This window comes from Maylandia zebra, linkage group LG16 (assembly GCF_041146795.1).
Source record: "Maylandia zebra isolate NMK-2024a linkage group LG16, Mzebra_GT3a, whole genome shotgun sequence".
In the NCBI taxonomy this organism is placed as follows: Eukaryota; Metazoa; Chordata; class Actinopteri; order Cichliformes; family Cichlidae; genus Maylandia; species Maylandia zebra.
The window spans coordinates 16181484-16202474 of NC_135182.1; the positions used below are offsets into that span (position 1 = coordinate 16181484).

At 40.2% G+C, this 20991-nt stretch overlaps 2 protein-coding genes across 3 annotated transcripts in view; both read right to left on the minus strand.

Annotated features, from left to right (window-relative positions):
* The window catches only part of mgat4a (alpha-1,3-mannosyl-glycoprotein 4-beta-N-acetylglucosaminyltransferase A), a 29454-nt gene extending 16356 nt beyond the window's left edge, over positions 1 to 13098 (minus strand). For both annotated transcript variants that reach the window (XM_004551311.6, XM_076874830.1), the window contains exon 1: positions 12124 to 13098. In XM_004551311.6, the coding sequence (XP_004551368.1) occupies positions 12124 to 12217 (94 nt within the window). In that variant the 5' untranslated portion in view covers positions 12218 to 13098. The remainder of the gene's footprint in view (positions 1 to 12123) is intronic.
* An 864-nt stretch (positions 13099 to 13962) lies between these two features.
* Positions 13963 to 17088, minus strand: creg2 (cellular repressor of E1A-stimulated genes 2). Its single transcript, XM_004551312.6, has 4 exons — positions 16604 to 17088; positions 15636 to 15805; positions 14680 to 14793; positions 13963 to 14356 (listed from the first exon to the last, which is right to left on the minus strand). The coding sequence occupies exons 1-4, from the start codon at positions 17018 to 17020 to the stop codon at positions 14215 to 14217; spliced, it is 843 nt and encodes a 280-aa protein (XP_004551369.1). The 5' UTR covers positions 17021 to 17088; the 3' UTR covers positions 13963 to 14214.
* Positions 17089 to 20991: the final 3903 nt, after the last annotated feature.

Consider the following 20991-nt stretch of genomic DNA (forward strand, 5'->3'; position numbering starts at 1 on the left):
AAAGCACAGAGTTAACCAAGTTAGTCAGTCTGCGAACACCCTTAGTTGTCTGTTGGTTGGTTAAAATCTACATTTATGCCAATCATTGCAAGTCCTATAGTTTGGTATAAGCAGCAGTAAAGACTTTACTTTGTTTCAAAATTTATAAGATTAGAGAGAGGCTACAAAGAAAATATCTGGCGTGTGTGTGTACCGGTTTTTCCTTTCTTGGTGGGGACCAAAAATCTGAAATTGACTATATTTGTGCCTCACAGTGACCAAAATCCAGGTCCCCACAAGTCTGAAGGCATTTTTCAGACTCAAAATGTGGGTTATGGATTAGGCATTCATTTTTGATGGTTAGGGTAAGAGGCTAGGGAAAGCATTATGTCAAAGGATAGCAACACGCAACATGTTTGTGTTTGTGTGTGTGTGTGTGTGTGTGTGTGTGTGTGTGTGTGTGTGTGTGTGCGCGTGTGCGTGCGTGCGTCGGCTAGTCTCTGATCTTCTTCTTCTCATAGGTTTAGCGTGCCCTTTCAACAAAAAAGAAAACCCCTGCCTTTATCTTTCCCTTTCCATCGCTCTCTCTCTCACTGAGCTATTGTCCATCCACTCTGGCCTGGCTACTCTGTTGCACAGAACCATGTTGTTCCTCCTGAATGTTGATCTCTAAGACACACAGACAGATGCTGTCATTTGGTCCAATACTCCTGAATAGGGCAGCTTCAAACTAAAACAAGACTTTCATCTTCACATCAGTTCTTTGACTGGAGGACTCCAGGTCTGCTGAGGTGAAACCACACCTGTAATCCCACAGTGCAGACAAAAGATACACCAAATACCTCAGAAAGGGGGACAAGGTGTGGATAAGGTTTCTATTTAACTGGATTATTCATCCACAGTTGTATTAGGTGGTAAAACTATGGGTCTTTTTTTATTTGGAAGTACATTACCTAGTAGGTAACGCATATATACGCCAGACAGTTTTCACACAACCCTCTTGACATTTCATTACACATCTCATTACTGTTAAAGAAAATTTAGCCCCGGCTTCAAAAATGTTGCCTAATCTATAGAAAGGACTTTAATTTTTTACTGGTCAAATGGTCTACAGGGTTAATGGTTGACATACTTCACAGCCATGCTATAGAGCCTTTGGATGAAGGACGGGTGCACAAGATGCATTAAATAATTAGACCTACCTGGGGTCTGGAGTACAGCTATAAAATATCATTATTCCTCTCTGCTCTCTAGCATCATGGGTAGTGGGGGTAGGGCTACGCTCTGCCTGAGAACTAAATAAGATCTCCTTTTTCTGTTTTCTTATTCCTGCCTCATGTTTTGATACAATTTTTTTCATATTTCAGTATCTTGTAATGGCCTTTCCTGTGAGATATCGTCTTGATTTGTCATCCTAGATTCCTTTGCTTGGTTTATATTATTTATTAATGAGAAATGCTGGATGAATCATAGGTGTATGTAAATTTGGCAACTACTCTTTAAAACTAACTCAATCAAGCCCTCACATTCACAGACAGACACACAAAAAGGACCCTGTGTTAAAATGAATTAAAAGAGAAAAGACAGTTCAGACTTCAAACTTCATGCCAAAACTGACAGCGCTGCAAATTTCTACAGCCATGCTCTGTGATGAGTTGTCCTCTTAAGCCCCAAGGGTCTTTCTGCTGGAAAATGATATGCATAAAATTGAGTATTTTTCAGCAATTACAAAGTGTGTAAACCATCTTGCTATCAAAGTAAAGCTAACACTTGTGAGACTTCACAGCAGGTGCCATTGTGTTAAAGTAACACAAAGTAAACTCAAGAAAACTACAAATGAACACATGGGCATTTACTGTGGAAAGACTGATGCTGCTGAAGTGAAACAGAGCAAAATTACAGAGGTTTTTTAATAATGTAGCTAGGCATTTTGCAATTTAACACCACCTGTGAAAGCTGAACTTTCTTAGGTAACAAGAAATAGCCTCTCTTTTTGGAGGCCAACATTATGCACAACAGTAGTCTAGTGAGTAATGCTTCAAGTATGTAAACAAGCAAATAAGGCAAAAATAATAATAATTTTGAGGCAGGACAGAATTCATGTTACGCTTTTTCAAATGTGAAGAGTTGGTCTCTTTTTGCTGTTGGTTCAATATGTTTTGGTTGGAGCGTGATGAAACCTCAGAGAGCAGCGGCATCGTTTGTCTGCGTGCATGCTGTTGAGCGAACAGGGGAATCGGTGCTTTGTGTTTACACCCATTTGTGCAATTTGTTTACCTGCTACTTTAATTGTTTATTTAGCTGTGTTTGGTGGACATAGAAATGGTTTTTGTGAGCTTTAAGCTGAAATTTTGACAACTATATTTAACCTCCTAAGACCCGAACTCTTACACGGCATGTATTTTTCATTTCTCTTTGATATTTCGGCTGATTGGGACCTGATAAATGTAAAAACAAAGAATTACCAGATTTTTTTAACCTAATTTTTGTTTCTAAGAAAAATGAGAGCCACATATGAGGATATTCGCTTAAAATTTTGATAGAACAGTAGCAGTATAATGTCCTCGTAAGTGGATATCAGGCCCTTGTAGAGCAAAATTGAGTATTTTGGTCTAAATAACCCAAAATGTGATGTCCACATATGTGGACGCCAGGTCCTAGGAGGTTAAATAACATCCCGTTAAACCACATGGGGTTTAAGAAGTTAAGTAAAGAAAATGTCAAGCAGCAAAAATGTTAAACTTTATTAATTTTTATTTTTAACCAAGAAAGAGGAACATACTGTTGGTTCTGTAGGAATAACTACAGTTTAATGAAGGAATATCAGTAGTTACATCAAGGTTGCAGTTTATTATATTTCTTTTTTAAAAAACCCTCAAAACTCTCTTTTGGAAACAATGTTTAGCAGCACTTAGCGAGTCACAGTCATGACATGATAATTGTTGAATTTATTGTGACAGTGCTGTTACTTATCTTGCCATCAGTAATTTAAGCATCTGACTAAATTCATGAGGAAGAGAGAGAACTCCTGCACATATCAGTTTAAGTGAGGGCAAGGATGATCTTAGTGCTAAGAAACACTTCATAAAAACCCATCCCTGAGCTCACTGCAGTGTTAAAGAGTTTTATCAGCCTGTCTATTAGCTCATCAAAAGCCCTCACAGTGATGCTGTCCTTGACCTGATTTTCCCTTGCTGATGTATGCTGCCAACAGCGAATTCAGGAGTGCTGATGAGGAGACTGTCCAGTTTATGTCCACACCAGTACGAGAACTGCAGTGCATTATATGTAGATGCACCTGTTAAAGCATATTTTTACTGTGAAAGGCACAGCAGCCCAGTTCAGCACTTAATAACAGCAATCATGTATAAACTGGTGCCATCACCAGTGTGTGAATGTGTGTGTGAATGGGTGGATGACTGGATATGTAAAGCGCTTTGGGGTCCTTAGGGACTAGTAAAGCGCTATATAAATACAGGCCATTTACCATTTATAAAGGAATAATCAAGAAATCCATACACAGGATAAACTCTGTGCTGATAAAAGGAGCTTTTGAAACTGTGGAAACTGACTCTGCGAAATACTGAAAGGCTTGTCGTGAATCATTCTGCTCAAAACAAGCTCAGCTAGAGGATGATACAACAGCTGTTAAGAGGAAATTGTGTTTAAAGGGTAATTTAACACAGTTACACATGTGTGTGCAGTTAGACCCCCCCCCCCACACACACACATACACACACACACACATCACAATATCCCACTATAGTAATGGTTTGGATTTATTTTCTGCAGTTTAGGGATATAACCCTTTCCAATGAAATGGAAAAAGAAATATGGTTGTGGACCAAAAGTACAAAAGCAGCTTCCCTGCTACTAATGTTCAAAACGAAACCATTTTTATATACAAAATCACAACCTTTACCCGACACGTCAGTTCCTGAGATTGGATAACACTGACAGCTCCCTAGCACAAAGACTGTGATGACAGATTGTGTCGAGGTGCAAATAGCACAGCTAATAGTTAGATGCATGTATTGCTAGCAAGTAGGCGAAATGGGCTGCCTTCAACATGCTCTATCTAGTCACCTTCCTGGTCTAAACATTGAGTGCTGCCAGTATTGTGAACATGTCTGGCCTTGTCCAAAGTTGTTAAAACGGATCCATCCATCAACCGTTTTCATTGGAACTGCTTCCTAAAAAACAAAAATTCCCTTGAAAGTATAGCCCTTATTAAGTTACATGCAATACAAAATGGTGAATAACCAGTATAGCATTAGTATACAAGTGCCATACCAACCACAGAGCAGCGTACAATTATAGGCTATCCACATATGCCACAAAACCAAGGGCAGCATCCCACAGGCCATTCAGTCTCTACACAGTTGCTAATTTACCTTAAAAGCACTTTAGCTTTCATTCATATTTTGCTATACAACCAACAACCATAACAAACTGAAGAGTCTTTGGTAAAAGCATGTCTACTTGCATTATGCATGTATGAAGCCCCTGCAGTGGTGCACCTGTCAGCCATGTGGTTCTATACTGCAGCTGCTGTGTGCAAGACAAAGGACTTAGCCAGATCTGAACAGTGATGTGGTGGGACTCACCAGACACCCCACGACACAATATTATCACAATACTTTACTCATAATACCATAATACTGCAATTTTTAACGTTTAGCGGTTCGGTGAGTTTTGCAATAACAATTACTGTAATTTATTACTTTTTATTCAACTTCAAATTATCCTTCTAAAATTTAAACTGTCAACAACCGTTTTATCCAATAAGATAACATTAGCCCACTTAAGTTGTTCATAAATTCTGAAGTTGTAGTGGAAAACTAAACTGTCAAGCACGACAAAGATTGTCACTAAAACCTGGCATGATTGTTGCCATCAGTAACTGAATATGGTCAAATTGTAAATTACACGCAGTCTATGTCTGATAATACAGCAGTGTGATAAATCGTCAAAGCAAACTTAACGGCTCTCCTTCTACATGACAAATACGCATGTCAACAGGATCAAAAGATGATTTGTGTACAAACAAATGAATACCCAAATCAATCTGGTGACCGAGTGTTTTTGTGTTGATTATACATAGTTACTTACATAGTTACCTACATTAGGCTAAAACATAGCAGCATAAGATGCCTGGCATACTCTCAGGGGAGGAAACCTGACATCTGGTGATTTGCACAAGTTCAAGATATGAGCCACTGATGGCAAAGAATTTGCTCACGAGTGTAGGAAACAAGCCATGTACTAATACTAAAATGTTAGTTTGAGGACTTGGGGACAATACAGAAAGCACATTTTTAAACACTTAATACAGTACTTCTGTCAATCCCATTGAAATAAAGTTAAAACTCGACACTTAAATCTCATTTTGATTGCTTTAATTCAAATCCACTGAGGCAGATGCCATGAGAGGCAACATTACAAAATTTTGTGGCTTTGCTTAAACGCGATCCGAATGTTGGCACAACTTATGAGTATTTAGGTTTTGACCACATTCATATTAGGCATGATATGTGGGTTGCTGGTCTGCTCTGTTTTTATATATACCAGGGTAATAACAGATCAAACAGATGTTACTTTCAAGTGACACTAGTTAACACCAGTTAAAACATCTTTGGGTTAAACAGTTTGTGCACATCCACACACACACACAGCCACACAAAAAATACTTGGCACACAAACACAAAGTTGTAGTATAGATTTTTTGCAGTATTTTTCTGACAAGAATTGCAAGTCAAGCCTTGAGTAGGCAAGTGATACTACCTGAGCAGTTTTCAAATGTTAGAAGACAAAAAGAAGGCACAGCTCTAATCCTTTTGGTGTGTGTGTTTTTTTAATACCACAGCCCATTTCACTTCACTAAAATGAAGGATTAAAAGAAAAAAAAAGTTGTAGGGAATTAGTATCTGAAAAAGCCAGACAAATGTTTGCCCCCTTGGCAACTTTCCCACCCATATTTTCAATTCTGCTTCCTCGCCATGGCCTCATAGTTGCTCCTGACCTCCACCCACTATTCTCCCTCCATTGTGCTAAAAGTCATGACAAACTCTGGCAGCCGGTCGTTTCTCTTAATGGAAGATCGTGCTGTCTGACAGCGTTGAACTCAGAGCACAGCCTTACTCGGCTCACTTCCACTCCTCTGCCTCCTCTTGGCTGCTGTAAGGCCACGTTCAGCCAAGGCTAGCGCTCTTTTTTGGAAACTCCACTTTCAGAGTCGTGTCCAATCAATTTTTTAATGATATCCATTGGGACTTGAACCTTCGAGTCAATTAAAAGCTTTTTGGGGGGCTGAAAGAATATGTTGATATACAGATTAGTTGACTAACATAAAACACTCTGCTGTCTAATCAATTCATTTTTCAAGCAAATGTTTACTGGAACCTCTTCTCAAATGTTATTAAGATTCAGTGCTACAGTCGACATGACAATAAACTGAACGAGCTTGGCACTGCAAAAGATTTAGTCTGAAAACACCGCCTTTGGCAACGGTAAATGATAGTGTATTTTATATTATAATGCATCTGATAAAGTAGTCTGACCAGTAATCAGTGGACTACAGGGTGAAGTGGAAAGATATCAAGATGACTGTAGCAAACACTGCAGTCGTGCTTGTGAGTCGTGCTTTCAGGGTGAGCTCAACGCTTAAATTACGTGTATGTTATAGTTAAGGACAATCGGGGATTTGCAATATCTAAAAAATAAAATGCTATGTACCTCAGAAATATAAAGGCCTGTTTTGTGATCTTGAAAGTTAGTTGTAGGCTCAACACCCCCCCAAGAAACACTCAACTTTCCACAAAAAAAAGCATCTTACTGTTTCTCTGCTATGTCAGCACTATCTGCCTTTTCTCTCCACAATAAGAGCCCACCTCAGGCTTTTCTATTCCCTCTTTTAAGATTTAGTCTTTATACTCTTCTTCCTTCCAGGCTACTTTTGTCTGGCAGACAGCCCTACCTCACAAAGTCCAAAAGCCAAAAAGCAAACACACACAATTGCACACACAGCCAGATATCACAAAGAAGAACCAAAATGTGCAAGCCGTATCTTCTCCCAATCAAACTAATAAACTACATCGCTAGCCCACCTTATAGAATCTGCCTGCTTTTTTCTCCTTTAGCACAAGCTATTTTTGTCCCATTGTGTTTGGACTGATGCAATGATGGAAGAAGTCATGCCTTTAAACAATGAGGAGGGGAGGGGAATGCACTCAGGGAAGGCAAGGAGGAAGTGACATTTCCATAACTAAAGGGTGTTTTGTGCGTGACACTGAAGATTGACCGAATCTGCTGAAACTATAAGCACAGAACTGGCACTATCCTAGTCTCAAAATAACGGACTACGTCCTAAACAACTGTATGAAACACTGAGTGCTTTTAAAACATCTGCAACACATAATTTTTGTAACTTCAACTGTGTAAAAGCAGCCAAGACACTCAACTTCCTTCAAAGAAAACAACACTGATCAGATGGTTCTGAAAGATGGCTTTTAAAGTTCCTCATGTGATGTCTTAACACAAGGAGACTGCTGTCACATACTACAAGAATGAATAATAGGAATGAAATGCAAGACAAAGTTATAAAGACTATAAAAATCACTTGTTTTTTTCCCTCCATAGATATTCCAAGCAGAATTAATTAAATCATTTACAGAGATCAGTAGGATTTTAATTTTCCTTTCTTCCAACAGTATTTAAAACTGCATTAAACTATATAAACACCCTAAATGTAAAGTTTTTGAATACAAAGGCCCCTTGATTTGACTATGCCTGAAGGAAAAAAAATACTAAATGGAAAAAAATGTTTAAAGCAACATGTGGGGGCAATCACAATGATGGTATCATATCTAAGGTTCATGACAAACAAGGTTGTTATTAATGTGTGTGAACTTTGCTGTGGATGGAAAGGAAATGATATATATTTGCAAAGCCCTACCCATTTATGATAACAAACGACAATGACATGCTCATTGTGAGGAAATACACAGAAATGTGGATACGCATTTCTTCTTTGACACAAAAAGAGAGGACCTCACCATACTGTTTGAGCAACTCAAAGCTCACCTATATTATTCGTCTTTATCTAGCTTGTTCTTGTTGTTTTGATCTACTTGAGATATAACCAAAGAGATAGTAGAGAGCAGCTTCTCACTAGGGAAAGAAGGAGACTGACAGAGAAGTACACATTCTGGAGAGTCATTCACCATAGAGTGTTTGGACAGCTGACTGGCACAGTGCTCATTCACAGCAGTCAAGTGACCAGCAACAGAACAGGCTATCAGAAGCAAAGGTTAATGCAAAACAAAAAGAGGGAAAAAAAAACAACTGATCTTTCTACTCCAATAAAGAAATTGCTCTTTGAGCTACAAATATTTATCTATACAACCCAGTCCACTGAAAAACACTTACCGGTACTTAAAGAGGTTTTGAACATTTACATTTTTAAAATTATTCACTGCCTGAGTTCATGTTCAACACTAGAAGTGCTCACATTGGCCAGAGTTAAGAGTAAAAGCCATTTATTCCCACAGTAAGAAATAATATGATATAAAAAATATGATTAAAAACAGAAAAGCAATCTGTGCTAAAGCATCACGTGTTAAGATAAGAAAAAGGACAGAGACCATGAGCCAGTGAAACACAAGATAAAATACCTAAAGACACGTGTAAAAGCCACACACTAATCAGGAGAATTAATACTATGAAATGCACTATAGGAACAGATCTGATAAATATTATACAGCCTGAGTGATTAGATCACTTTCTAAAAATAAAAAATCTAAGTGTACATGTAAGTGCTATATAGCTTTTAATTACAATTTATTTTTATTAATTCTAACTAAATAGCTTTTATCTGTCCCACTCCCACAGTTTGGTGTTTTTAACAATAGATAGAACACGAGAGACAGATGCACACAAACAACAAAGTCACGGCTAATTTTCTTTAAAATATGCATTTTTTCCCCCCTATTTCAGGATCATGTTATTGCGCTGTAGCTTAGCATATGCAGACATAAACAAAACTTCAACACAAAGACGGCATTTAGGAAAGGAATGCTCCAAATAATAAAAGCACAATCACATTAAAGGCCAATTTGCCAACAAAGCATAAAGAAGAGCTTGTTTCATATACAAAACTGCAAGCAAACACACAAACCCCAGGCCACCACGGCACAAATAAAGCTTAAAAACCAACATCCGTTTACATGCACGTCTATTAGCTGGCAATCTTGTTTTTCCCAGCCTTTGTTGGCACATTCCTGGCATCTTCCTGCAACCATAGATGAGTGGACTTGTGTGAATTGTATTTGACACTGTGCATGAGAGGTCTTGCACATACACACTCGTGCTCGTGCATGTGACAAACAAAAACAGGGAGCCACTCAGAAGAAGAAGAAAAAAAAGCACAGAGGTCAAATGCTCCACAGGGATCCTTTAAGCTCTAGCATGTTGAGATCTTTCAGCTCAAAGCATTTTTCTTTAAATAGCAGCATTACTGCATCCGTCTGTGTAGCCCTCGTCTACAAAGATGTTTTCACACTAAGAAAGTCACAAGCGCTGTAATAAAACTGACAACAGCGGAGTTCAGGTCAGTTTCAGGATCCTTGTTTTGAGCATAGAGCTTTAACTGCCGCTGCGAAGGCCGAGCTGAATACAATAAAATGGTAAATGGCCTGTATTTATATAGCGCTTTACTAGTCCCTAAGGACCCCAAAGCGCTTTACATATCCAGTCATCCACCCATTCACACACACTGGTGATGGTAAGCTACATTGTAGCCACAGCCACCCTGGGGCGCACTGACAGAGGCGAGGCTGCCGGACACTGGCGCCACCGGGCCCTCTGACCACCACCAGTAGGCAACGGGTGAAGTGTCTCGCCCAAGGACACAACGACCGAGACTGTCCAAGCCAGGGCTCGAACCGGCAACCTTCCGATTACAAGGCGAACTCCCAACTCTTGAGCCACGATCGCCCTTAAGTTAATGGTTTGTGTTTTAAGTGACACCAGTTCTTCTCCTTCTAGGACAAGATCAAATCTATGTTATAATAACTCCATACTGAGCAATGTTTGGATTTCATTACCACAAGACTCTAGGAAAAACAGAACTATCAGCTCAACTTGCCAGACAGGTCACATTTTCATATCTGTATTTTTCTGTTTCATTACAGACGTTGACTGTATATTAAGACTTTAATGTGTGAAACAGGAACAATCACCGGAAATAACTTTGCTGAGCTTTTTTTTCTTGTTCTAATTGTATGTCTACAATTAGGGAGTGATTTTATTGTGAGTAACACAAAAGTCAAATTCCTTGCAGGTATTTACAAGCTTCACAAATAAAGCCCAGTGTGAACACTTAGTTGTGGCAATAACAGTATAAAAAATGTCAGATTTGAGTGTTGCTGCAAGGAAGCTACAAATTCTAAAGCACACCTGGCTCGCAACCAAATACTCAATTACCACAATTTCAGTGTTACAATTGAAGACTATTGGCAGCAATCACAGATTTACCAGGTTCAAAATAGTTATTTGGGATTTTAATTATTTATATAGCACCAAATCACAGCAACGGTCATCTCAAATCGCTTTTCATTGTACAGTAAAAATCCTGGAATAACAAATAAAAAGTGAAACTCCAACAATCAGACAAACACCTAAATGTACGCAGTTGGTGATAATGGGAAGGGAAAATGTCATTTTAACTAAAACTATTTTTAACTATCTAAAATAAATCTGTGTATTTTTCTGTTATTTTAGCCAATTGAGAAGCAAAAAATTTATTTTAAGTTTGAACAAATTAAACCGCCCACCCCAGGCTACATTTATTTACAGTCAACCTTTGTCTTCCTGAGTTACGCCGTTGTATAATGTCCAGATACGTATTCATACAGGGTATGATTATGTCAAATTGAAGGTGACCTTTTGGGATAAAAAGTTGTGACTTCATTATTTTATTCTGTCAGAGCACAAATATTCATTCACTTCATCCATGCATACAAGACTATTTCTGCCAAGTTTGAGGAAATATCCTCACAGAGCAGCTGAGTTATTGTGTTCACAGGGATGAGATGTGGAGATGGTTTGTGGATAAGTGTGAAGTCAAATTTAAAATAACAAATTGTCTCATACACTTGCTACTGGATAACCATGGTTGGACACATGCACTGTATTTTTAATGGCAACCTTAATGGTTTATAATTTGTACAGGTGAGCACATCATCTACATTGTGAGCCACAATTAAACAGTACATGTTAAGGATTTATATAAAGACCAGGAGCCAGTATTATAATTTTGTTGGCTTGTGACAACTGTCAAATTGAACAGACTGACCTGCCATAGCTTTATCCCATACAGACTTACTAACTGTATCAACAGGTGCAACATTTATGGTGGCATCATCTCATAACCTCTACCCCCCCATACGCCCACTTTCATATAATCACCAGTCTGAGCCTGCTCCATTTAAAAGAAAACATTTCATCAAGCTGATACGATCTGCAGTAATCACAACCTGAATCCCTGGTTTGAAATTTATATACGGGCTGCAATTATTTACACCCTGCTGGTAACAAGACCAAGGCCCATATTCCTGCCCACACCACACTGGAAAGTAAGCACTCAGCCATAAGCTGTGTACTGTAACACAGCCACACTTGTGTAATAAGCTCAGGCACAGATGCCTGACATGTAATGCTCAGATGAGAGTCATTAAAAGACGTGTATGCAGAAACCTAATGTTAGTGAATGGCGTAATTATCTAGAGGTTTTGCCTGGCAGGGGCAAACTAGATTATCCCTAAGTTAGTGAGGATGGCTGGAAACAGCACTTTGGGTATGATTAACTGGGACAGGAGATGGGGCACAATAAAGCTTAAAACAAAAGAACTCCATCCATTTATTATAGCAATAACACGGGTTATTACGCATTACCACGTTGAAACCAGTTCCACGGGATGGGTGACTTCACCTGCTGTGTCTTAAGACATGCTGCTTGCTGGTCATGCTTCAGCTTTCTGCCTGCCAGCTTGTTAACCAGGCCTCGTCTAGAGACCGTCGATCCTTCTGACATTTTTTTATACGGGGTGGGGGGGATAACCGAGATGACATAAATGTCCAACTTACCTTTGCCATTCTGCCACGCTGTATACCAAGAGAGACTAAGGAAAGACGTGAAGAAGATAAGTGCAGTGGCCACAGTTCCATTTCTGAGCCTCATCTCATTTCAGCGATGCCTCTCCTCGGCTGAGTGTCGGGGACCCCGGAGCTGCCACTGCCTCCCTCCCTCCGTCTCTCTCTCTCTCTGGCTTCAGGATGTGGAGACGGGCGTAGGCACGGGCATAGGGTGCTTCAACCCGTAAAAACGCTCCGCTTAACGGGGAGGGTGAACACCGACTTCTCCGCACGGAAACAAGGGCGCTGCTGTAGCCCTGTCGGAGCGTCTTCTCTTTTCGTTGTTCGCGGGACTAAAAAAACATACGTGCTAACCTAGCCTATCGGTTATCAGTCGGCTGCTTTGTTTGTGAGACAATATAGCTTACATTGTGGGTTTAAAAAGAACGAACTAGTTGCCAATACAATCCATAGTGTTTTCAAAGCCAGCCGTTAAGCTACAAGTTACAAGTAGATGTCATCTCAACAGTGTGACTACTGATCGTCCGGGATAGGCTGGTGGGTCGCTGACGGTGTCCTAAAGGCTACGCCTCGAATCACGTTGATTTCGCTTTAACGGAGAGCAGGGTTAAAACATACACAAATAAACACGGTAGAGTGCGGCTAACTCACTGAGCCTCTTCCACAAAACAACCAAGTTTTAACCGTCACTGCTAGTCGACCCGCATACTGCGACAGAACGTCTGTTAGCTACTTAGCTGACGAGCTAACACGAAGTTGAAACCACCCGGGTAAACTAAAGCCAAGCGGACAGGGGGCTCATTCTGCGCTGACTGTCGCGGAGGAGTTCTACGGCACACCTCAATTAACACAACCCCTAAAATTAACCAAGCGCAAATGATTTTTTTTTACATGTTATATAAATAAACCGGTCTACCTTGGGTGCTTTTTTAGGGAAATTAACGTGCCCCATACGGTAGTATATGCAAACTGGGCTTCCGGTAAGAACCTTCAAAATAAAGCACTCACTCGACTCACTGTTGTGGTCGACAACAGTGGTGCAACTCACGACGGGACGAGCATGCAGTCATTCCAGGCGTTTGAAAGGACTGGTATTTTCATATCTTTGTTTAAAGCTATCATTGCTGCACCTGGAAAAAAAAATCTGTTAAATTCTCACTCCAACTTTAACACAATCATTTTTAAGTTTCAAACCCCCCACTGTAGATGAAACCTAAAAAATAAAATAAACCAGCATTATTGACGTGGGAATTGTTGTGAAATTACTAGAAAACTCTATAATGTCAAACTTGTGCTTTTTCCACCAACCGGCTATTTTTTCCCCCCAACACGCATTAAGTGCACCATCTAGTGCCCAAAACTTTAGCTTGTATTTGTATGCAACCTCAGCTGGCACCCTCTCAACGCAGAACATAATGCAAGCAAATAATAAGACTTAAACTACAAGAAGCATATTCATATTCGAATATGAAATTTAAAAGGGTTTAACTGTGCAAAAAGTAGCTGCCCAATGTTTTTTGAAACAAGTTGCTGTCAAATTCAAAATGAGTTGGTTTTTTTCATGCAGCAGTAAAATATCTCAATTTAAACATTAGATTTGTTTTCTATGTTCTGTTGTTAATAACACAATCACCATATTTGTTTAAAAATGAAAATGACAGGTTTAGGAGTGTGAATCAGTTAATACTAACAATAGACAACAAATTTATATTTACTTTAAATAATATGCACAATATTAATTTTATTTCTTTAAAGAAAACGCATCTTAGTGTGAACCCAAGATGCAATCAACAAACAATCTATGTTTCATACAAACTGCATTCACAGATGTGAGGAGTTTAAGTCATTTATTGACTATAAATACATTCACGCATCAAACACAAGTAACTGATCTTGTGTGACAAACAAAGATATGAAAGAAGAGAAAATGTAGGCATGAAGAACAACCCCTGCCTTACAGATGAATTGAAACAGGATTTTAAACAAGATGTAAAACATTCTTTGCACATTCTGCTTTGTGAATTTGCGAACACCTTACTGGAGTGATATCTGTGGGGCAGATAGCATTTGTGAGGGATATTCTCAGAAAGGAGTAGCTTTAAAGTAGTCCTCCAGCGGAATGAGCGTTGTACCCCCGACCCAGTCTTGCAGCCAGATCTGAATCAACTCCAGCTTCATGAAGAACCACTTGTGTCCCACTGGCCACTTTGCCATAACAGGATGCCTTTGAAACATTGTGCAAAATATCAGGATACATGTCACGCATGCCAAATGGTGTTTCCCTAAGGAAAATACATCTTCTACATCAGGGGTGCCCAATCCCGGTCCTCGAGAGCTACCGTCCTGCAGCTTTTAGATGCATCCTTGTTCCCACACACCTGAATCACATGAATGGCTTGTTATCAGGCCTTTGCCAAACATGATGGCATGCTGAAGAGATCAAACCATTTGATTCAGCTGTGTCGGAGTAGGGATGCATCTAAAAGCTGCAGGATAGTAGCTCTCGAGGTCCGGGATTGGGCACCCCTGTTCTACATGCTCTGTTACCTTGAGAACACTGCCTCCTTCGCAAACGCAAGCTCCTCCGGGGCCACCTCGATCATCTTGCCCGTGAGCGTGAGTCGAGCACATCTGGGATCCTCTGGATCGTACACCATTTGCCTTAAAAAGAACACACACACACACACACACACACACACACACACACACACACACACACACACACACACACACACACACACACAGGAGAGCATTCAACATTGCAAGACACACAGCTGTATGTAGTGTTTCAGAAAGCTACAGCAGTGATTTAGCTGAGGTTAGACCAAACAAGCAAACTGTCCCAAAATCCCCAAGATTACTGTGTCAACTAGTTTGTGGAAACTGTTTGAAGCTCAAAACATCTTCTTTCAGCAGCTCTCTTTAAGGGTTGCCACTCTATACCTCTCCATCCTCCTCTGCATGTCCTGCTTCACTACATCCATGATCTTTCTCTTGAAGTAATTAGGGCATATTTTTAAGAAAGCTTCTTTCATATCTAAAACTGTTATTTCACTTTGTGTTTTATTAAATGAGCAATAATGTCAATTTTATTTCTACAGCACATTTAAAAGCGACAAGGTTGACCAACATGCTTTACAAATGCAAACGAGACAAAAACTGCGATCAATAAAATAAATACAATAAAATAACTCATAAAAAAAAACAAATACAATAAAATGTGACTAAAAACAAACTGACAGAAGCAACAACACAAGAATACCTAATGAGACTCAAAGTTAACTGAAATTAACAGCCAAGGTAAAAATGTGAGCTTTAATATGGGACTTTAAAGACTGCATAGACTGTGCAGTACGATTATCAAGTGCCAGTCTAGAGGCTGTGAGTGAAAAAAGGCCAATCCCCTCTGTGTCTAAATCAACACCTAAGAGCATCTGGCTAGAGGATCTCAATAATCAGATAGATGGGTGTTTTTCCCCCCCACAGAACAACATTTAGATTACCTGCAGAATTCCCCCTCAGCCTCTGAGAAGGTGAGAGAAGCATAGGGGTTGCTTTTCAGGTCTGCCACAGTGTTGTCCATTGGAGTCACATAAAAATAGATGACTCCAGTGCTGTTGTCCAGTGGTCCATCACTCACTGAGAAGATGTTTCCAAAAGGAAGACCTTTGATCTGTACACACACACATAAAAAAATGTGCTATATTTTTACAGTATATAGAAACTTATATTTTTATGCATTTATAAAGACATAGGTTTTAAGCAACACAGATCCTTTGTGCTTGTTTTAAGTAAGTAAATTTTAGCGCATAAAACCAATAAAATTACACTAAAATGAAATAAACGTGATCCTAAAAAATGTAATGAAGTTTTTACATGAAATATCCCAATGACAACCAATCAGTTCCAGAAATCAGCAGTTTCCAAAAGCTTAACAGAACAGCTATGCCTTCAGCTTTGATATTTGAGATCACTCGGAAGAGTTTTTAGTGCAACAGCAAATTCATGAGCTCCATTTTAAAATAACAAACAGATGGAGCTCGTTTGTTGAGATGGGAGAAGCTCGAGAAGGACACCCATCCATGCAGAGCTTCACCCATTAGACTGAAGCTATTTCTCAGTTAAATTCACATTACATACGCAGGGTGTATCCCAAGGGCACTTCGGGCTGATCTCAGTTCTGGTCTTGCGTAAGGAGATTTTTTTAAGGCTATTTTCAGTACTTGTCACTCGGTGTGATTTCCTGCATATGCGTTTGATTTTCACTGGTGAATTTTCTTCAAATCTTCATCAGTGTATTTAAAAAGCTGATCGTGTTTCGTGTAAAATCAAAGGGTCCACGCACAAAGGTAGAGGGGTATCTTTTTCATAATATGGTGAGAACATGGGCGTGTTCCTCAGCTTGTCCCATTACGCTTAAATGCGCAAAGAAATCCTGAACCGGGACCACTATCCCCTCTGTGTGCGTTACCTTTTCTTGAGTGGAAATGGTGGCCAGGTACCCCCAGTCACTGTAATGAGATATGTATCTGGCAGTCTTTGCTGTGTCTTGGTGCGGGGGAGGAGTGCTGCTGGCGGACTTCTTCACCTTCTCTAACCGATATGAAAACAGGCGAGAGGAAAGCTGTGCGGCACTGTCGCCCTCGGGCTTGACCAGCTCTCCGGGGCTCTCCACGCTGTCTCCGAGGACGTTGGAGGACGGATACGCCTGCTTCCACAGCCCCGCACTGTCCACCAGCAGCGCCGGGGCGACCTCCTCCGACAAGTCTCCGTCCTCCACCACATCGTTGGAGGACACCACCCAGGACACGGAGCTCCTGAGGGTGTAGCTCTCACACAGACACAGGATGTTGGCAAACAGCGCCAAAGGAAAGTAAGAAGGCCTCATATTACTGAGCTGGGAGAATGGCCGTCCTCCTCCACTCTCTCTCTATCTCGTGTTTACAAACTCACGTGTGTGCTTTCATAACACGGGGATACTTTGCCACAGAGAGCAATTTCCACAGCGACCCCTGCTGATTCACCATAAGGCAATTTTACAATCAACGCTCAGCAGAAGGGACTGCAGAGAAGACGCTCCGTGTGCTAAATAACCGAGTAACTACTGCATACTATATGTTTGTGTTTAACTGTAGTGATATCACTCATGTGTGGCCTGTCATTCCCACAGAGACTGTGTAAAAGTCATATAAGGATCATGCAGCACAACCTTTATTTATACAGTATCTTATAAGGACACATAGCAAAAAAAAAATATGATTAAAAGCAATAATAATGACAATTTGTTAGTAAAAGAAGACAATAAACTGTTTATAATAATAATAATAATATGTAGATGGTGTTTTTGTTCTTCTCACAACAAATGACAAATATTATAAGATTTGCCATAAGCTTGTTATTTCCTGTTCCTGCTGTGCATCCATTATTGTATATGAGTCACTTTTTCCACCAAAGTATAAGCAGCTGGCTAAAAAATAAAAGGCTTAAGTAGTACATTCATTGGTCCCAATACTTATAGTCAAACTCAATAGCTCATACATTAAACAGTTTCTGCCCTACAGATCCATGTTTACTGGTATGTGTTCATCACTGAAACACCTTTTGTCATTTTTTTTGAAGGTTGTCATGGTGAAAGAAGTAAAAAATCAAGCTGCTGTCCTGCAGAATATATGTCGGCTCAAATATGGTTGATTTTTAGAATCAGTGTTATTTACTCTGTAACTAATAGTTCTAATAAGCTGGAAGCAATTTAAAATCCCTAGTCTGATGATGGGGATATTTCCCTAACTGTTCCAGGTGTCTCCTGTCCATAGCGTCCAAGATTGTTCATTTTGGTCTAGAAGCTGTTGAGGTGTTACTGAGTCAAACTGAACATTGTGATCTTTTTATGTCAAGGTGAACGAGCGGACAATTCTTCTATTCTTCCTCCTTTCTTATAACAAATGCAAAGCTACAGTGGGGCAAAAAAGTATTTAGTCAGCCACCGATTGTGCAAGTTCCCCCACCTAAAATGATGACAGAGGTCAGTAATTTGCACCAGAGGTACACTTCAACTGTGAGAGACAGAATGTGAAAAAAAAAATCCATGAATCCACATGGTAGGATTTGTAAAGAATTTATTCGTAAATCAGGGTAGAAAATAAGTATTTGGTCAATAACAAAAATACAACTCAATACTTTGTAACATAACCTTTGTTGGCAATAACAGAGGTCAAACGTTTACTATAGGTCTTTACCAGGTTTGCACACACAGTAGCTGGTATTTTGGCCCATTCCTCCATGCAGATCTTCTCGAGAGCAGTGATGTTTTGGGGCTGTCGCCGAGCAACACGGACTTTCAACTCCCGCCACAGATTTTCTATGGGGTTGAGGTCTGGAGACTGGCTAGGCCACTCCAGGACTTTCAAATGCTTCTTACGGAGCCACTCCTTTGTTGCCCGGGCGGTGTGTTTTGGATCATTGTCATGTTGGAAGACCCAGCCTCGTTTCATCTTCAAAGTTCTCACTGATGGAAGGAGGTTTTGGCTCAAAATCTCACGATACATGGCCCCATTCATTCTGTCCTTAACACGGATCAGTCGTCCTGTCCCCTTGGCAGAAAAACAGCCCCATAGCATGATGTTTCCACCCCCATGCTTCACAGTAGGTATGGTGTTCTTGGGATGCAACTCAGTATTCTTCTTCCTCCAAACACAACGAGTTGAGTTTATACCAAAAAGTTCTACTTTGGTTTCATCTGACCACATGACATTCTCCCAATCCTCTGCTGTATCATCCATGTGCTCTCTGGCAAACTTCGGACGGGCCTGGACATGCACTGGCTTCAGCAGCGGAACACGTCTGGCACTGCGGGATTTGATTCCCTGCCGTTGTAGTGTGTTACTGATGGTGACCTTTGTTACTTTGGTCCCAGCTCTCTGCAGGTCATTCACCAGGTCCCCCCGTGTGGTTCTGGGATCTTTGCTCACCGTTCTCATGATCATTTTGACCCCACGGGATGAGATCTTGCGTGGAGCCCCAGATCGAGGGAGATTATCAGTGGTCTTGTATGTCTTCCATTTTCTGATGATTGCTCCCACAGTTGATTTTTTCACACCAAGCTGCTTGCCTATTGTAGATTCACTCTTCCCAGTCTGGTGCAGGTCTAGAATACTTTTCCTGGTGTCCTTCGAAAGCTCTTTGGTCTTGGCCATGGCGGAGTTTGGAGTCTGACTGTTTGAGGTAGTGATGGCCCGCTTGAAGCTCCGGTGCGTGTGTCAAAAAAATCAGCACACTGCTTCAGAAGCACTGTGTCGAAGCTTGCTTCGTTTGGCCAGAGTCATGTGATCAGTGACGTCCGAAGCTTCATTTAGAACCTAACTGCTTCGGTAGAAAAACTTTCACTTGACTCTTTACATGTAATGTTGTAAAATATATATTTTATTGTTTAATTAATCTGAAAATGTTAGTCTGCCAAATGTGCAGCGATTGAATTTATTTATTCTCTTTAGCTAATAGTTGGTGGGGCCCAGTTAGACTGTATAACTGCATCTCTACCAGTTTCTGTGCGCTCCAGCCTCCTCTGGGCCATGTGAAGGGATTTTCCTTAAGGCAGGAGAAATTATCGCCACGAAAAGGAACAGGTTCGGCCATCGCACAGTGGAACAAATTCTCTTCTTAAATAAAAATGAAAAAGGGTTACTTTAAATGCATCATGTTTTTCATTTGCAAGTTCATAAGCAATTTCCATTTCACAATCAATTCTACCCCCAGGTCAAAAATATGTCTGGGAAAATTTCCCTAATATAATATTATTTATATATATACCCGTCTAGCGGTTAATTGCATAAGTGCATGGAGGCAGGACCTCACAGCAGAAGCATACTCCATAATGTGTTGTACATTATCATATGTAACGTGGTATTTTTCAATTATTGTATTTACCAACATCAAGAAGTCTCAAGCAAAGAAAGACCACACAATGGTGCATGTTTAAACAAGGAGAGTTTACTGGTCAAAATTATTTATTAAACAAATAAACCATTTTTTTTTAACCACCAAAAAAAAAAAAAAAAAAAAAAATACACGTTCAAAGCAACACAACGGCGGCCCAATATCAGATAGAATTCCACTCTGTACAGCGGGCAATCTTAATGAAGCAGTTGGTTTTATTTTGTGGATTCAAGCGGTTCTTCATATTTTTGGCCACCAGATGTCACCATTCTTGAATGGCCAGACCAGTCACCTGATCTTAACCCAATTGAATATGCATTTCACTTGTTGAAGACAAAACTAGTTCTTCACACTTTTATGCAATCTTTTTGTTCAACCCACTTAAGGTCTTTTCTACTGTCCTTGGAAACTTTACATGTTGCCACTGCTGACGTTTAAAGTCAAACCCACTAACCTGGGGTCCCAAGATGTTGTCTGCCTCCTCTGGTGGCAAGCTGCACTTCTGATTGTTGCTGATTGTGTCCATCCCTGTATGAGCAGTTTACCCATCTTCTAATGGCTGCTTTTGTTTTAGATCATCTCAGACAGTGAGCTCATTGTACTTAAATGGCCTTAATCCAGTAGAGCACCGTTGTCATCAGGTGGAACACGAGCAGCAACTGTGTGATCTTGTCATGTTAATATGGACCAAAATCTCTGAGAAATATTTCCAGCACCTTTTTGACTCTATGTCGCAAAGATTTAAGGCAGTTCTGAAGGCAAAAGTGGTAATATACCAATCAAAATAAACCTTCCCTCATCCCTCATCAAGGCCTGGATGGAGGCAGATGAGCTACTTGTAGCATTTACTACCAGGAGCAGCCAGAAAATGGTGGTAGATCCTTTCACTGGAGGTCTGAATATTCCATTTATACTGCTGTGTATCTT

Coding starts and splice junctions, on each gene's coding strand:
- creg2 (XM_004551312.6), bottom strand. CDS start 17,020: ATGAGGCCTTCTTACTTTCCTTTGGCGCTGTTTGCCAACATCCTGTGT. Junction 14,794..15,635: donor GCTGAGGGGGAATTCTGCAG/GTAATCTAAATG, acceptor GTTCTTTTTAAG/GCAAATGGTGTACGATCCAG. Junction 14,357..14,679: donor AAGGAGGCAGTGTTCTCAAG/GTAACAGAGCAT, acceptor AATGTTTCAAAG/GCATCCTGTTATGGCAAAGT.